The sequence below is a fragment of the Notothenia rossii genome (assembly GCF_949606895.1).
Source record: "Notothenia rossii genome assembly, chromosome: 9".
Classification (NCBI taxonomy): Eukaryota; Metazoa; Chordata; class Actinopteri; order Perciformes; family Nototheniidae; genus Notothenia; species Notothenia rossii.
Window position 1 is genome coordinate 44,254,791 of NC_136907.1, and position 17,722 is coordinate 44,272,512.

At 41.2% G+C, this 17,722-nt stretch overlaps 1 protein-coding gene across 1 annotated transcript in view; it reads right to left on the reverse strand.

Annotated features, from left to right (window-relative positions):
- Positions 1-1,145: 1,145 nt before the first annotated feature.
- olfml2bb (olfactomedin-like 2Bb) overlaps positions 1,146-17,722 on the reverse strand; it is a 48,212-nt gene continuing 31,635 nt past the window's right edge. Inside the window, exons 4-9 of the mRNA XM_079650100.1 lie at positions 8,331-8,495; positions 7,982-8,210; positions 5,898-6,425; positions 5,467-5,643; positions 3,692-3,888; positions 1,146-2,484 (exon numbers count right to left, since the gene is read on the reverse strand). Coding sequence (XP_079506226.1) covers positions 2,095-2,484; positions 3,692-3,888; positions 5,467-5,643; positions 5,898-6,425; positions 7,982-8,210; positions 8,331-8,495 — 1,686 coding nt within the window. The 3' untranslated portion in view covers positions 1,146-2,094. The remainder of the gene's footprint in view (positions 2,485-3,691; positions 3,889-5,466; positions 5,644-5,897; positions 6,426-7,981; positions 8,211-8,330; positions 8,496-17,722) is intronic.

Genomic DNA, 17,722 nt, shown 5'->3' on the forward strand with positions numbered 1-17,722 from the left:
CAAAAAGTGAGATAATCTTTTTTCCTGAAACTTTCAGAATCCCTAACTTGTACGGTGCACCGGGACACATGTTTACGTATAAAGGACATGAGAAAGTGGATTTTGCATAATAGGTGACCTTTAAGTTGAATTTAATGTTTTTTATTTTAACCAAATATCATTGCTTTCTACTAACCTAATACAGTTATGTGTAATCTGTTGACCTAATACAATTAAAGTCAATGCTTCAGTTTTTTCAGCGTCTTAAGTATCTTTTTAAGTCAAAGACTATTGAAAACATCTTATTTTGAGTTGTATCTCAGAGGAAACACGATGTTGTGAAACAGAACACTTTTGAGCATTTCTGGCTTATTTTGTAACACAACTTTTCCTGATTCTGGTAAAATAGAGTTCAAAATTAGTTTTACTAGCTAATACAATGATTCATTTATCTAAACATCTCGTATTATTTCATGAAATCTTAACAAGCACATTTTCACTTGTTCTATTGGCAGATTTATTTGACTTAAAAGCGAGAATACTTTGTTTTCATTATTGTTTACCTGTTTTTGGAGCAGCATTTTTTCCAGTAGTATATTTCATCCTATTATAGTATGGGCAAATACTTTCCAAACTCTCCATAAAATGGTGTGTCTTCTGAAACGCTCGGAAAAGAATTGCAACAAGATCCTATTTCTCATCTGCCCCTTTATTTAACATGCTTCAGATTCTTAAAGTTTATGACGTCAACGTTTATCAAATTTGTGTTTGTATTTACAAAATATTTTCAGGTAAAGGGATCATTCCTATGCACTTCAATACATACTCATTACTAAATTCATCCTTGCTGCATGCTTCAAAAAATACCTGAAAAATCATTTGGACCACTGTATGATACCTGGTTTTATACTGTTTTCACATCGGTGTTATTTCATTTATATGTTAAGTATAGTATATGTTGTTCTCAAAGTTTGCTATTTGATTGAATTGAAGCTGTTGTTTGTATATTGATCTTGTGTTTTATATAAAATGGTGATTTATAACATTGTTCAGGGAGAGGCATTACATAAGCGAAGTGGGTTTTCGACTCTTCCTGCACTGTTTATAATTTCTTAGTTATGTTTGTGTATTTTTAAATTGTGTAAAACCATTAAACCAAACCTTCATCTTTTTCAAATATTTTATTATAAATTTAAAAAAGGCAGACTTGTGGGGAAGCAGTTGAAATCAACTTTGTCTGGAGACATTTTGAACAAGCAGAGCCTTAATTAGAGAACGTTACTGCACAGGAGTGAACATGCAACACACTAAGCACACATACAATACACATTCAAAATGTAGTTATTACTCTGATTTTTTATGAAACATGTTCAAGTATAATCATTATTCAAATTGATGTTTGCTTTATTTAAAGCAAATATTCCCAGCACAGTCGGCCACCGTATATATAAGAGTTGAAAAAATCTATAATTGTTTACAGACTTCATCAATCCCACTTAACATGACACTAATAACTCCTATTGCAAAGCACTCAACTCGTAGAGCGTCGTAACAGCAACAAAAGCCAGAACGCTCTGATGAGCATTGTGTTTTTAAACGTTAATTCAAAGTGTGTACACATGGGGGAAATCCTCCAAACTCATAATAATGCATGAAAAATAAACTGTTCACAATTTCAGGATGCACATGTTACAGAATGGGACACATACAGAGAGTGCTGTGCATACTCCACAGAGATGTCCCCATCACAGTCTGAATATGCAGAGGGACAGGTATACATATTTTCAAATTGAAAACTTTCCACTTGGAGAAAAAGAAAAATATGTGAACACAGATTTCACACAATGGATACATTCATTCATGTGTCCCTGGAGTTTTCTCTATTTCCAAATGTAAGAACATTTCCACATCATTTCTGAGTTAAATGCTACTCTCGCTACTTGTTATTGACCAAGGTGTGTATGTGACAAAGCAGCCGCTGAGGGCATCATAAAAAACACATTCAGTCAGACTGATCCACAGTCCTTCAGAAACAAAACGCTGATAAATAGTATTATCTTATTTCTACTGTCCTTTCTTTACTGGATTTGCGGGGGGGCTTGTCCTTTCATAGCGCTAATAAGCAAAGACGAGGTCATAGGTCATCTGGTGAGCGTTGTCCCATGCGTACAGTTTCTTGTCCATGGGGCAGTAGGCCACCTGAGAGGTGTGTGTGTGCATGTTGGTGAATGCCAGGCTCGGCACGGTGTGTGTGAGCGTGTGTGTGTCAAAGGCGTAGGTCACGTTAGCGTAGCGATGTTCCATACTGTTCACTGCGTAAAGCACGCCGCAGACCAGGAAGCTGTTTCCGTAGCGACCGCGCCGCAGACCTGTGCGGAAGCTCTGTATGGGCTGCAGGTCTCGGTGGCGCAGGTGGAGGAGCAGGATGACCTCCTGGTGGAAGCCCTCCGTGTCCAGAGCCGGGTACAGCAGCCACAGGCCGGACTCATCCACAGCAAACTGCACCTGGAGACACACATGCTGTCACTGGGGGGGACCCTCACTCAACCCTTACATGTCTCTGTATCCTGGGGGATACATTCATTTGACAGGCTGTGTCAATGTGTAAAGAGGGTGTAATAACACTGTAAATACGGTGGTATATATGGAAAATATTGCTTCTACATGGGTGTAATATAGGTGTAATAACAGTGAGAGTAACATGGGGTTAACATGGGTGTAATAGGGGTGTATTATTATGTCATCGGGGTGTATTTCAGGGTAAAGTTAATCCGAAAGTTAATATAATCCAATTAACCAGTGTCAGGGTTTTTTCTAGAAAAATATAGTATGAGGGCAATCCTGTGGCGCTGATCTTGTATATTAGATATATCAATTCTGGAAAGAACATGACACCGTAAACAAGATGGCGCCACGGACGTAAACAACAACGTGACGTCGGAGCTCCCCAACAATAAAGCTGTCTCTGCCGTCTAACGCTCTGTTTGAAACAGTTTTATATTTTTGGAGTAATTATACAGTTTTTTGACGAACAGAAATATTTTTTTAACTGGCCATACTCTATGAACTTGACTCAAAGACTGTATTCATCTTCTCTTCTCACTTTCTGAAACTAAATAAATAAATGCTTTCTGCATAATCTTTACTTTTGAAAATATTTTACGTGGGTCCAGTCAGTAAAATGTCTTTATATTTGAGTCTGTAAATGAACAGTGAACTAACTCCAGCAGTAGTGTATACCCCACTACCTGTATGTGCCCTTTTGAACTCTAGTGATTTGTAATGTTTTTGTTCTCCGCGCTGACCTTCTATGACCCTCTGAAGTGTCCCTGGTGTATATCCCACTAGTAAGTAAATCCAGTCAGTCAGTCAGTCAGTCAGTCAGTCAGTCAGACAGACAGACAGACAGACAGACAGACAGACAGACAGACAGACAGACAGACAGACAGACAGACAGACAGACAGACAGACACAGACAGACAGACAGACAGACAGACAGACAGACAGACAGACACAGGCAGGCAGGCAGGCAGGCAGGCAGGCAGGCAGGCAGGCAGGCAGGCAGGCAGGCAGGCAGGCAGACAGACAGACAGACAGACAGACAGACAGACAGACAGACAGACAGACAGACAGACAGACAGACAGACAGACAGACAGACAGACAGACAGACACACACACACACACACACACACAGCAGAGCATGTGTCTTACATCAGTGTTTGTCCTGACAGCATGCTCCTCCAGCAGAGCATCATGTAGTGTTGTCCAGGCAGCTACATATCTGTGTCTCAGGTCGTATCTGATGATGTCCCTGCTGAAGGCCCGGTTGTAGTAGAAAGCTCCATTGAGCACCACGTGGCCTGTTCCAGTGAAACTGTAGGGCAGCTTGTAAGAATTACTCGCCTGACCTGAGCAGGAAGAACGACAGGAAACACATGCAGCTGTTCAGGCTCAATCCACTACAAGCCCTTTAACCTGTTAAGCCCTGAGCCTGTTTTTCAGGCCTCAGGCTCGAAAATGACATGCCCAGAACAAATGACTATATCTTCACTTCTAAAAGGGCTAAATTAAGCATCTTTTTTCTCAAAGCAATGATAAACCTTTGAGTTGGATGTAGAAAAGTCTGCCTATGCTGCAGCACCTCTTTTCACCCTCTGTCTGAAAGCAGAGCCCAGTCTGCTCTGATTGGTTAACTGGCCGGCTCTGTTGTGATTGGTCAATCACTTAGAGATGTCCTGATGGAGCGCTAACCAATAGAAGCACTAGATGTCGGTATGTTATGGAAGTCAACAAAAGAGTCCGATGTAGGCGTTTCAGGCAGGGGGGGAGAGAAACTCCCTCTGGAGGGAACAGGGATTTTAGCCTTTGCAGACCGTTTACATGCACAAAAAACCTATATAACATAGGAAAAGGAAACCCCCAAAAAGCTAAATAGGGCCTCTTTTAAATGCTTGAAATAAGAACAAGACACATATTCTCCCAAATAGTGTGCTACAACTCAAAAGATGTCCCTGTAAAGACACATTTTACTGATGGCATTACATTCTGGGCCACATTTCTCTGAAAGCAATTAAGGCTTAGATGGATGGCGTTCAAACATTCTTGAAAACAAAACTGTAAAAAAGGGCAAGATCTTGCATTTTAAATTTAAATTACTTTAATCTAGCCGAAATGCCTTTTCCTTTTCTTTTGTTTTTCAGTTATACTTGGTTTTTATTCAGGTGTAGATGTACTGCAGCTAGATCATTTCCCTCTTTGATAGGATATTTCCAGTTGTCAGAGGAGTCTGATACAGGAGTGAAATATAATGACATAATTAAATCACCTTTATGATGCACATATTTATGAAGCTTTACCTATGAAGGATTTTTAAAGGATTGCTTCAGGGATGATGTGTTTTTGCAGGCCAACCCAAAAGTCAGCATCTCCCTGTTTCCCTTTGTCAGAAAGCCAATGGAAACCATCTATTTAATTATGGAATATTCCACCAAAGCGGTTCAAAGGCCAGAACCGAGCCAGTGCAAACCAGTTTATTTCTGTTTGCACAATAACGTTGCCGGCTCTCGGCCCAGAACACTGGTTCACATTTGGAACCAAAAAAATGCTTTGCGAGAACCAAGAATTGAATACTTAACGGGGTTATGCTGGAGCCGGGGGCGAGATTAAGCTCAACAATAACAGTTCATGGCAAATACGGCAAGAAGAACAAGCAGTTGTTACAAGCAGTAGCAGTCAGATGCAAAGTTTCATGCTGCCTGACTCAGAAGTGACTAGACTAGAATGCGACCACACACTTACACGTATAAACACACAGAAATCATGTCACGCAACACTAACCAGGCATACGTCTGATGCTGTTCACACTGCTCCAGCGGCTTACGTTTTCCTTTCGGATGAAATCAATACATGGGCTATACAGGTGGACATTTCTGGAAACTGTTTAGCCACATAACTGCAAAAGATGCTCTGAGTAGCTTCATATTTACCTGACTTGAAGGTTTCCATGTCTCGGAACTCTAGGAGGTTGTTGCCATAGTCACCATTAGTAAGGTAGATGACGTTGCCATGGCCGTGAGCATCTTTCATCCAGGCTCCATCACTGAGGCCGTAAGAGTTCAGCTGAACCGGTTCAGAGATGCTGGCTAATGTGTCCTTACACACTGCTGCAAGAACACACACAGATGACACTGTGAACCAAGAGTCTATAAAGAGATTAGCATATTGTAGTCTTTTTAAGCATGTAGCTTCTAACAAACCTATATTTTCAAAGGAGTTGGTGGACAGACAGACAGACAGACAGACAGACAGACAGACAGACAGGCAGACAGACAGACAGATAGATAGAACTTTTGTGTATTTTCCACACATTTTACTGCACTCACTACTGGATAGACCACTGTACAACATGTATCCTTACAAGGCTTCTTGGTGGTCTTTGGTTGGTCAGCAGGACTCTCTGTCCAGGTAAGCCGACTTCTCGATGCCGGCTGAGACTTTGCTGTGGGGGATGCATTGATGGGTGGAGACATATCTGAGAGTGAGATGGTCTGCTGATTGTTGCGTTGGGTAATTGTTGGTCTTATGGTGGTAGGAACTGGTTTGGCCGTAGTTGGTTTTGTAGTTGTTGGTGTTATTTTATTGGTTGATGCTGTCGTTGGTTTGATGGTTGTAGTTGTTTTTGGAGTTGTAGGCGGTATGCTAGTGGTTGATTCAGAAGCTGGTCTGGTGGTGGGAACTGGTGTGGTTGTAGTGGTGGTTTGTTTGGTGGTAGTTTGGGGGGCTGTTGGTTGCTGGGTGGGTGCAGGCCTGCTCACGCTCCTTGATGAGTGTGTAGAGTCTAGTTGTATGCTAACAGTAGTGGAAGGTCCCGGACTCTTGGAGGGGAATGTCTTGGTAGGTGGAGGCGGCTCAGAGATCGCTAAGTCCACGGAAGCATTTGAAGTCGCTATAAAATAAGTTAAATGACAGATTGATGAAGAGAGGGCAACAATCCAGAACCTCAGAGAGCCTACAATCAATATTTTTTTATTGACAATGGATCAAGATTGATTATAAATTAAAGAGACGGCAATTGTAATGAACCTACAGCGAATGATTACACAACCACAACCAACAATATAGTATTTTAGCTCTTTTCAGAAAAAAAAGACTGTGAGGACTGTGATTACAATCCGAATGAATGATAACATGTTTTGTAAGTTTTATTTGCTAAAAAGTGTGTGAGATAACTTAAAATATGATGGAAAACATCTAACATATACCAAGTAGGGATGGGTATGGCAAGCCATTTGAGTATTTATTCCATATCCTTGATGTCAGACAGCAGCTGCCTACACTAGTTGGCTCTTTGATTTCACTTGTTAGATATATGGTCAAACTAGTTTAGCACTCTGCTTTACCAGTTAAATAAAACATTACACTAGTCACTCTTTTTCAGCGACTAGTGGCACTTTTGTCTGACTAGTTACCACATAAGCCTTACCAGTGACGCCAGGATCAGCACTAGTAGCACCAAAGTCCCAACTTGTAAGCTTTTTGATGAACTAGTGACCCTCTGACCGTACTGGTGACGCTAACAGTCTTACAAGTTAACTAGTGCGCTGCAAAAGCTCTGACATGTTACTAGTGGCATACATTTGTCTGCACTAGTTAACTAGTAGCACCCAGAATCACTCACTAGTTAACTAGTAAAGGCAAGAGGTTCACTAGTTAACTAGTGGGGCTCAAAATGTCTACACGTTAACTAGTGAACCCTGTGCCCTTTAAGGCAAGCCATTTGAGTATTTATTCATACCATTTGGGACTTTGGTGCTACAAGTGCTGATCCTGGCGTCACTAGTAAGGCTTATGTGCTAACTAATCGGACAAAAGTGCCACTAGTTGCTGAAAAAGAGTGACTAGTGTAATGTTTTATTTAACTAGTAAAGCAGAGTGCAAAACTAGTTTGACCATATATCTAGCAAGTGAAATCAAAGAGCCAACTAGTGTAGGCAGCTGCCGTCTGACATCAAGGATATGGAATAAATACTCAAATGGCTTGCCATAGATGGGAATACTTTAAGTTGTTGCCATGAAGACTTAAAGGCGGGGTAGGTAATTTTGGAGAAACCAGCTCGAGTGCGCTAGAATTTGAAAATACACAGCTGGAAAAAATCTGCCACTTCCTTACAGAGCCCCTCCTCCAACACACATGACCAATGAGGGCACGAGATAAGTTTATGCACAGATGGAAGGCTGACAGGCAGATATGGCCATCCAGTTATTTTAGCCGGGCCGGCTAAAATGATAGGTCGTGCTTTTTACAGTACTACGGCTTCCACAGATGAATTTCTTTTATGGATTTTTTGTCAGAGCACTTAAGATATTCATTGCTATCGGGATGTTAAGAGCATTCCATGGAATATCACAAAAAGTGTATCTCGAGCCAGTTTCTCAAATGTACCTACCCCACCTTTAATGTGACATAAAAGCATTTTTAAAATAGGTGTACTTTAGACTTACTTTTTTTTCCTTTCCCTTTCTCATCCTTCCCTTCCTCTTTGGAGATCTCCTCCTCTGCCTTGTAAAAGGTCACGCCCCTGATGACCATGCTGTTCTTGTCTTTGATTGGCTGCTTTGGCTCCGTCTTTTCTTTCATTGGCTTTTCAGTTCCTGTCTTATTCCTGGTTGGCTGTTGTTGTTCCACACCATCTTCTTGTTGGTTATTCTTTAGCTGACTTTCCTGATTCTTCTGCAACAGAACAAGCAGAATGAGTGATTTTCAGATGAGATAAGAGTATATTTTTGAAAACAGAGAGGATGCAGTCATTCTTTGCTTCAGTTGGTTATATCGTTTTCAGGCAGATGATACCTGCTTGTTGCCGGAGGCAGCGGCTCCACTTTTCTGTCCTGAACGCTCCAAATCATTAACTTTCCTTTTTTTCTGCTGGGCTTTCTTCTCTTTGTCCTTTTCTTTTGGTCTTTCCTTCACAAGTTCTTTCTCTCTTGCTCTCTCTGTAAAATTACGGGCAAAACCCTGGAGAGCACACACATGATGACAGTATATAAAAGGGCCATTTTAGGCAGGAATCACAAACGCAAAGCTGATCAAATAAATTTGTGAAGAAAGATAACTTATCCAGTATTTGCCTCAGAATCCTGTTTTGAGGTTTTTTAGTATGAAAATTATGCAGTGTTAGTCGGCTGTCTGTACAGCCATAGCAAACTGCTAATAGTTCATCCCCAAATGGCTAAACACAGGGTACAGAGGTCTCGATTCTGTCATGGAAAAATGCTCCTTATAAAACACTCGTAGCCTTCAAGACACAGGGCAAACATGAGAGGACACAAACCATTTTCATTTAATATATAAAGTATATTGTTGATAAAAACCACTGTGAAAATTACTCTTACAATCGCCATGAAACTTGAGGAAGTAAAGTAGCATGGGTAAAGAAAGAAGCATTTTGGAAATGAAACACAGGGCAGACATATCATGTTTTGTTTGTTCAGGGTTCCCACGGGGTCTAAAAAGTCTTATGCTGCGTTCACACTGGACGCGATGCGACGTTTGGGGGCAGCGCGATTACATGTAAAGTCAATGCAGAGACGCGATCAGATGCGAATTTGCTCCGACGGCGCGCATGAAGCGGTGGAGGCGGCGCGAGTCACGCGATTGAGGCGATTGAAGGGGGCCGCGTCAAACGCGAGAGTTCAATTTTTTCAACTCGAGCGTCAAATTCACGTGACGCATGGTAAAATATGTTCATTTTGTTGTAGTTGTAGCTCCCGAGCCAGCGCGTCTTGTTTGAATGATGCGAGTAAACACGGCAGCCGCGGTGAAACTCGAGCGACTAGAGCGATGCGATAGGAGCGTTTAGAGCGAAACGAATATTCGCATCGCGTCCGGTGTGAACGTAGCATTACATTTGATAATCAGAATTTAAGGCATTCAAAATTAAGTCTTAAATATGATCATAAAAATAAGAAAGGTCTTAAATATGATTTAGAAGGTCTTAAAAATTATGGGATTTGAAAGTATCTGTGTTGCGATCGCGTCTAAATGTGTAAACACCAATCATACAACAGCACAGTGGCGGCCGGCCAATAGGGGCGCTAGGGGCACCGCCCCCCCTTCTCCTACATCTTTGATTGTCACTTAAACATTTAAATAAATACAAATATATATTAAAAAAAAAATATATATATTTTTATTTTTAATGAACAAGGTAAATATTATATAAATGGTATCAGTAAAATGTATAATCTACAATAAAATCTCGTTTGAAACCTTTTTACGATGTCTAAAGTTACTGATATGTAAGTCACATGTTTCCTGCCTGGCCGCGGCGTGTATCTATCCTCTCTCGTCTGGGCGGTAAGAAAGGAGCCCTCAGCCAGAGCAGCACCAGCCAACACATTGCTGACTGTTGCTATCTGTAAACTATGCCGCCGAAACATAATTTCAGCCAATCAGCGCCGTCAGATCTGATGGTTACAGGGCGGCAATTTCAAATGTATTGAACTGGTGATATAGGCCTACAGCTTTCATGCTTAAAACATTAAAACATTAAAAACCTACAACAGGGCCTATGCACAGAATGCAGCTATTCAATAGGCAACTCATTCTTGTTTAAGAATATGAGCATGTCTACATGCTCAGGGGAGAGGTGGGTGCGGAGGCGATTCACGATCAGGCCAGCTGTAGAGAAGACCCTCTCAGCTGGAACGGAGGTTGCGGGTATAGCAAGGTATTCCTTCGCCAGGACACTGAGTTTTCTGTACCGTCCTTCATTTTTCCTCCACCACTGCAGTGGGTTTTCCTGTGGTGGGATGCCCGGCTCATTGAAATAGAGTTCCACTTCATTATGGTCTGGGTCTTGAGTGAAGTAGTCCTCCCCAAACAGGGTGTTTAACGACACGGCCCGTGTGTCGGAGCCGGACGCTGCTGCAGCTCGGGCCGGCTGGTTCTCGCTGTCTGACTCTGTTGCTGTGCTGGTGTCCTCAGCCTCATGGCCACTAATTCTGGTATCATTGGTGGTAGCACTGGTCCTCCTGTCGGGCACTCGCCTAAACATTTCAGACAGGTTTTTCACGATCTCCGAGCGGAGAGTCTGCGCTACAAAACGCAGGTGTTTGTGTCGGGGATCCAACGCACTTGCTATATACACGGGCTTCTTGCCTATCAGGGAAATAGAAATATAAAATATTTAGGCATATTTATTATTTATGCCTAATATTGTCGATTCAATTAAATATTCTTTCTTACTAATTATTACAATAATTACCTGCATTAGCTGCTGAGGTGTCGTCTGCTTCTGGGATTATGCGCTTTCTCAGTGAGGTTGCAACAGCCTCCTTGAACTCGCCAACCACTCGCAACTCTCCAGGGATGGACATTAGGTGCCTTGTCAACAGGCTGTTTGTTACAGGCTGTTCCAAGCTGATGCATACATGGGTCTCGCTGCAAAGTGCTGTGGTTGCGCACTTGAGAGACTGGAGTGCGGGCAGAATGTCTTCGATAACCTGCCAGTTCTGATCTGTGAGTTCCAGGGTCCTTGCGTCGTTCAGTTTTGTAATGGTCCTGTCCGAAAGGGTGGCAGACACTGCCCATCTCTGCTCGTGTAGCCTTTCAAACATATCACAAATCGAGTTCCATCTCGTACGAGAGTACTGAATGAGTTTATGTTTGGGGAGATTTTGCGCGTCTTGTTTTTTCTTCAGGCCAGCGGTGGCTACAGTGCTGTGATGAAAATGTGATACCAGTCTCCCACAAGGTGCCACAAACCGATGCAAACTACCGACTTTAAATCCATCGTTGATGGCTAGCAGGGTATCGACTCCCAGTCCGCAATTGTGCAATTAGCAAGCACCATGTTACTGGCATTATCATGGACACATGCAGTGATTTTATCCGTTAAATCCCACTCTTCAGCAGCAGCTTGTAGCTGAGCTGCTATGTTCTGTGCTGTGTGTCGTTCGTCTGAACTGCGTGTCTGTAACACAGCACTTTTCATCTCCCAGTCATCAGTGATGTAGTGGCAGGTGATGGTCGTGTATGATTCTGTTGTGAGAGCGGTCCATGAATCTGTGGTGATGGTGGCTACTTTTTCTGATTGACTAATGTCCATTTTCAGCTTTTTCACACCCTCTTCGTATTTTAGTTCAACCCTGGAAACAATAGTCTTCAACAAAGTTCATGAGTTCTCGGAACCCCTTTCCCTCAATGAAGCTCAGTGGTAGCATGTCCTTGGTTATCATTCGGGTAATGAGGGCTGTAATTCTGTCTCTTCTTGCGGGGTTACAGTGCCGTCTTGCGCTGGTGAAGGAGGTGATGAGTGGCTGCTCCTGTCTTTCACTCTCGGGCTCCAAACTCACTGTTTTATGTTTTAATTTTAAGTGGTTGAGCATTGAGCTAGTTGACTTATGATACACAAGTTTAACTTTGCATAGTTTGCACTCTACACCGCACTCACTAACCTGGTCGAAATGTTTCCACACATTACTTCTTTTTGACGCCATGTCTGTTGTGTCCGTTGTTGAATAGCGGCAAAACTAAATATTTCCTGTCAAAGTGTTTTTGAACTTTGCTGCCACACACGGCTGCCAAGCAGTGCTTATTGTTGTTTAAACTGGCCACTCATGTGTCGCGAGTGTTTACGGGGCGGGGAAGCAAGCTCATGAACTGTTATAAGCATAATATGAGGTTTGAGTCTGTGTGATCTGCGTGTAGGGAGGGGCAGCAACCATATCATTAGCTAGAACCAGCGCCACATATATGGCTCTGGCTAGAACTAGCTAGATCTGATGAATTTGGACATAAGCGCGAGTTTTAGAGAGACCAGCACCTGCAGCTCTACCCACTGTGAGGGACCGGTGAGTGGAGAAAAAACACACCTTTAGACCTAACACACTTAGCTATGGCATTGAATTATTCAATTTGATAATATGTGATCAACTTAGGCATCCCTCCAAAAAATAAAACATTTTAAATAAAAAAATATAAAAAAAAATATTCATAACTCATATTCGAATACATGAATAATTATTCGAAGACCTGAATAATTTAATTAATCGTTCCCATCCCTAATCCATGGTGATAAATATTAAGCCTGACAAAGTAATTAACGTCTAATATATGGCTTTCCTGCTATGTTAGCTATGTTGAAGCACTTATTTTAACTGATATTATAACTGAGGTATACACACATATTGATAGATGTCTTGTAATGCACTGTTGAGGAACCTGCGACTCAAGTTTGTCATTCATTGCATAACTTCAACGTAGTTGTGTATATGATATCAATAAACCTTTGAAAATCTTGAAATCTTGAAAGGGATGTGCAAAATAGCCATATTATACAGTCTTTAATGAACTATTAGTAGAGAATAACAAGTAATGAATATACTTTATAGGGATCTGCAGATAAATGTTTAGTCTTCTCAAGCACCAACTATCAAATATCTCTACTGATTGTTGGGACTTGACAATCACCTTTCCCTGAATTTTACTCAGGTGTAACTAAAGTCTGCTTTAAGGGTTGTTTATATTTCACATCATTAATCAGAATCTGCAAAGTAACTCAAATAAATGTAGTGGAGTAAAAATACCAGGTTAACCTCTGAATTGTAGTGGAGTAGAATTACAAAGTAACAATGAGCTGTCATGTGGGTATATATTAATGCTGCCCATTATGGAAACAAGCAATTTTCACCCATTTATTAATTATATGTTTTAAATTTGAGAACACCAATGTGTTTAATACTGGCAACTTCTAATTGTGGGAAAAACGAAAGCGTTCGCAGTAGAGACGTCCCATCCAACATTTTGCGAAACACAATAGCCAGCAATTGTAGTTCTGGGGGGGGGCTGGTCCCGTTCGAGTCTAGTTTTGGATAGTCTGCCGTGGTTTCGTTCCATTTCAAAGAGCTGTTTGACGCTCGGCATAACCTTGGCGCACTGCCACTCCAACATCCAATCCCAGAGCTTGAAGATTAATCACAGGTTTTTCAAGCAAAGGGACTGTAGTCCCAAACGATAGCTGAGGATTATGCGTAGTGTAGTGTCTTTGGCCATCCTAAACTCTGAAATGTTTTTTGCATTTCATATCGCATTAACACCATATCTCAACGTGCATTGCGGCTAAAACATCCAATCACAGAGCTTAAACCATAGCTGAGGATCTTGGGTAATCAGTTCAGTGGGTGTGTATCGCAATGATGCTCGAAATGTCCCATATAAGCCTACGTCTGTTTCCGGTTATTTTAACTTGAAATTCAGTTCTTGACGGACGCCAAAAGAGCCAGAGATTATAGAATTAAACCAATTTAAAAAAACAAGGATAATTGTGTGTTATTGTTGAGAAAATAACAGTGTGTTATTTAGAAAAGAATAACAGTGTGTTATTTAGAAAATAATAACAAATTAGAAGGAAAAAAAGATTTAAAAAAATACAGATTTATTTTCCTCGCGGAGGGCAGAAAAAGTCGGACTTTATATGATATAAAATAAAAACTATGGAGCCCCCTAGGGGACATGGAGAAGAAGAAAAACAATTATTTTAAAAAAAAAGAAAGAAAATGTTTAGCGAGATCTCGCAAAACCCCTTTGTGAGATCTCGCAATACTTTTGCGAGATCTGGCAAAACTTTTCATTTAGCTCAAAGTACTTCCTGGTCAGTTCGGCAAAACAGAAACCACAACAATGGAGCGGTTCATCGATTTTACTTTGAGCTTGGCCTTAAAGGTTCCATGTCATGCTTTTCCGGTTACTACCCGTCCCCTTGTGTGTTATGAAGGTTTTTATGCATGTAAACGGTCTGCAGAGTCAACAACCCTTAAAGTACACCCTGTAGGGCAGGGGTAGGCAAGTAAGTTTGGCCGTGGGCCAATTTTTTTCTGAGCCACAAGGTGGCGGGCCAGAACATAATCAAAGCCTAATTCAAGGAATTTATTTTGGTAAGAGGGCGCAGCGCCCCTGTTCCTGGTTCAGAAAAAACTCTGATATCGCTGATAACCCTCCCCATCAACACTCTGATGCGCATTCAGATCCGCTGATTGGTTCACTGATGATATAGGCGCCCAATCCAGAGCCTCTGGCTAGACCCGCCCAAAGGGAGGCTCGTCCTCTCTAGCCCGATTTCAGTCCCATGTTAAAAGCCAGGGCTATTAACTGTATTTTAACAGACTTATCTTTTAAATTGAGGTGTATTTATTGTTCTCTTCTAAGTTTATTTTTCCCTGAAATTTTAGGGAGGATGGTCCTCCCTTTCCTCAATGGACGAGCCTCCACTGAGTAAAGTAGAGTTATTAACTAGGTAGCAGTGTTATTTAACATACTTTTATTGTCAAGTATTGTCAAGTTCTCTGGGTTTTTGTCATTTATTTGAGTGTTTGTCCACATTTGAGAGGCTTGAGGGGCAACAGAGGACGCATGGACAACTCGAATCCTTTTTTCCTTTTCTTTATTTCAACTTTTCAAGGACACATTAGGATTCTTTCAGGTTGAAAACCTTTGAAAAAAAAAAAGAATTACAGCATGTTTTGCTTTGCAATTTAATATATTATAACCTAAATTAATCAGTAACCAATTATTTTACTCAAACTCAATGTATTTAATAGTTAAATAAGTATTTATTCGCGTCGGTCCGAACTTCACCCCTTAGCTGTGATATAATGAGCATATACCACGGCCTGTCGTGAGCTATTGCTTAAGTAGCCTGTAGCTTTATCAACGTCTGCATGTAATCAACAACTCACTGCCAATCAAATAAAGAAAGTACAATTCAAAAACAACGATATTTTTTGTCAATTAACATTGAACTATACAGATATACAGTAAAATACTGTGGATATGTGTAATGTTCCTCTCGGGCTGCATTTAAAAATAAAAGAGAAAATAAATAAAATAGCTTTTGAAAATATGTGCATCTTAAAAGTGTTTAATTTTAGATAAATAAAATAAAGTGCAGCAGCAGCTTGAGTTTTCCTTTTTCTTTGTTAACCATTTCACATCATGACTTAACAGTTTCAGACGATTATAAAACAATATCAGTCTTTACACATCATACAAATTGAACAGTTTTAAAGTTTCTCTTTCTTTCCCTATTATATTGCAGTCCCTCACTCACTTTGTTTTATTCAGTGCGAGAATTGAGCTTGTCCTGCCAGGAGTTTAGATCTGGGCTGAAATGGTGTCAGGGCCATTCTCATACACATGCAGGTGCTCTTTGGTTACAGTGATGCAAACAAAGGTATGGTGGAAAAAGAGAGAACTATTCGAAGCAGAAAAAAAACAGCGTAATATACCATCTGACAAAGGCCTGTGCTATAATGCTTAAATTAACTGGCTATTCTTTATAATATACTCAGATCTATAGGAGACAGAGATGTTAAGTTATAAATCAAGGGTTTTTATTATTATTTACAGCAGGGGTGGGGAACCTTTTTCCTTTCAATTTTTACAACATCCTCCGAGGGTCGTACAAATTATTGAACTCAACCTCTGGTTAAAAAAACTAAAATCACAGCTCATTCATTTCGCCTTTCTTTCATGCTGTGCAAAGAAAAAGCAACCTCTTAATCCAGATATTTTACCATGACTCACGTATGCATGCATGCATGCACGTGCACGGTTGTGGCATGACCATCAAAACAGAAAGATATGGACACAAGATGTATGCAAATGTATTTAGTATCCTATCCATGTGAACATGATTTAAGTGGGTGGGGGGGACCTAACCTCCTCTAGAAGGGTCCGGGGGCATGCTCCCCCGGGAAGATTTTTTTTTAAATATTGAAGTTAAAAGCATCAATCTGGTGCACTTTGAGAGCAAAATTAAGAGATCTATGGATTCATCTTTCAACACCCATATGAAACAGAACTGTAAGCAGATTTTTCTTTTTGGATATTTTACAAATCACTCCCCTTTTAAACTCTATTCTTGTTATTTTTAACAACTTTTTTGTTACTGTCATATAGTATTTTATAGCTGTTTTTTATTTAGTCTCATTAATAACTACAATGATCATATCAAGGTGTGCCTGAACCTCACTGAGCTGAGGTTATTTGAGCCTCTCAGGAGAGAGCTCTCTTCCACCTGGTTGTAGAAAAGCTCTTTAAATTCGTTAGCATAGCTAGCTATCCAGATGCTAATAACAACAGATCGCCACTGTGCTTACAACTAAAGACACAGCCACGTAAACACTGCGGCATGTGTACGGCTCCTTATGGGTACTGCAATATTTGAAGAGCTGGAGCGGCGTTGGTACGCTCCGTCCATACTTGTCAACCCTCCCGATTTTCGCGGGAGACTCCCGATTTCATTGCCCTCTCCCGGGGTCATATTTCTCCCGCATTTCTCCCGATTTCTGACAAAATCAGATTTACTCAGGACTGTTTCCACTCGGACCTTAATACAGCTTCACCATTGTTTGGTTTCCATGGTAACACGTCTCTTTAGTAGCGCGCGCAACTGAAAGTCTGAGAGGGTGAGGCAGATAGTCACAGAAAACAGAATCGACAACTACTCTACTCTCTGCTCACTCCTGCTCCTTTCCAGCCCACACATATGCTCCATCAAGGATGGTGCTACAGGCCGCAAGGCATTGCACTTACAACTACAATAAGCATGTTAATGTTAATCTAACCCCCCCCCCCCCCCCCATATTTTGCATTTTGAAATGCTCCCGATTTCTGAGGTCTCAAGGTTGGCAAGTATGGCTCTGTCAGCACTCAATTCAGACGAGACATATACCACGTGAAGACACGTTACGCTCGTGTTGTGTTCAAGGAACCTGTCCTTGGCCAGGAAAAACAGGTACTTGCTTGTTTAATTATTTTTGCGGTCTAGATTTCTTCTTCTTTTTGAAGAAGAAGTCGGACTGACGGACGGATTCCCGCCCCCCGCCCCCCACCCCCAAAACGAAAACTCTTCGGTTCTCCACGAATTACACAATTCAGCCAAATCAGCGTTAAAAAAGTGGGAGGTGCCAAAAAATCCCCTATTGATTATAGCTCCGGGTCGCGTCTATCGTTTTTCCAACCCAGTTGAGATCCCACTTCCGCATTATGCAAGCATCGACGCGGCGTTACGTCACAGCATCAACCTGGCGTTACATCCCTATGGTTACATCACTGCCTCACGCGGCACACCCGCGAAATCTGAATCTGACAAACGAAATACCGTCCTTTTAAACGCAGCATAATATAAGATATAATAATGCTTCTTTGTCAATATGACTGACGACCACACTTATGCAGTG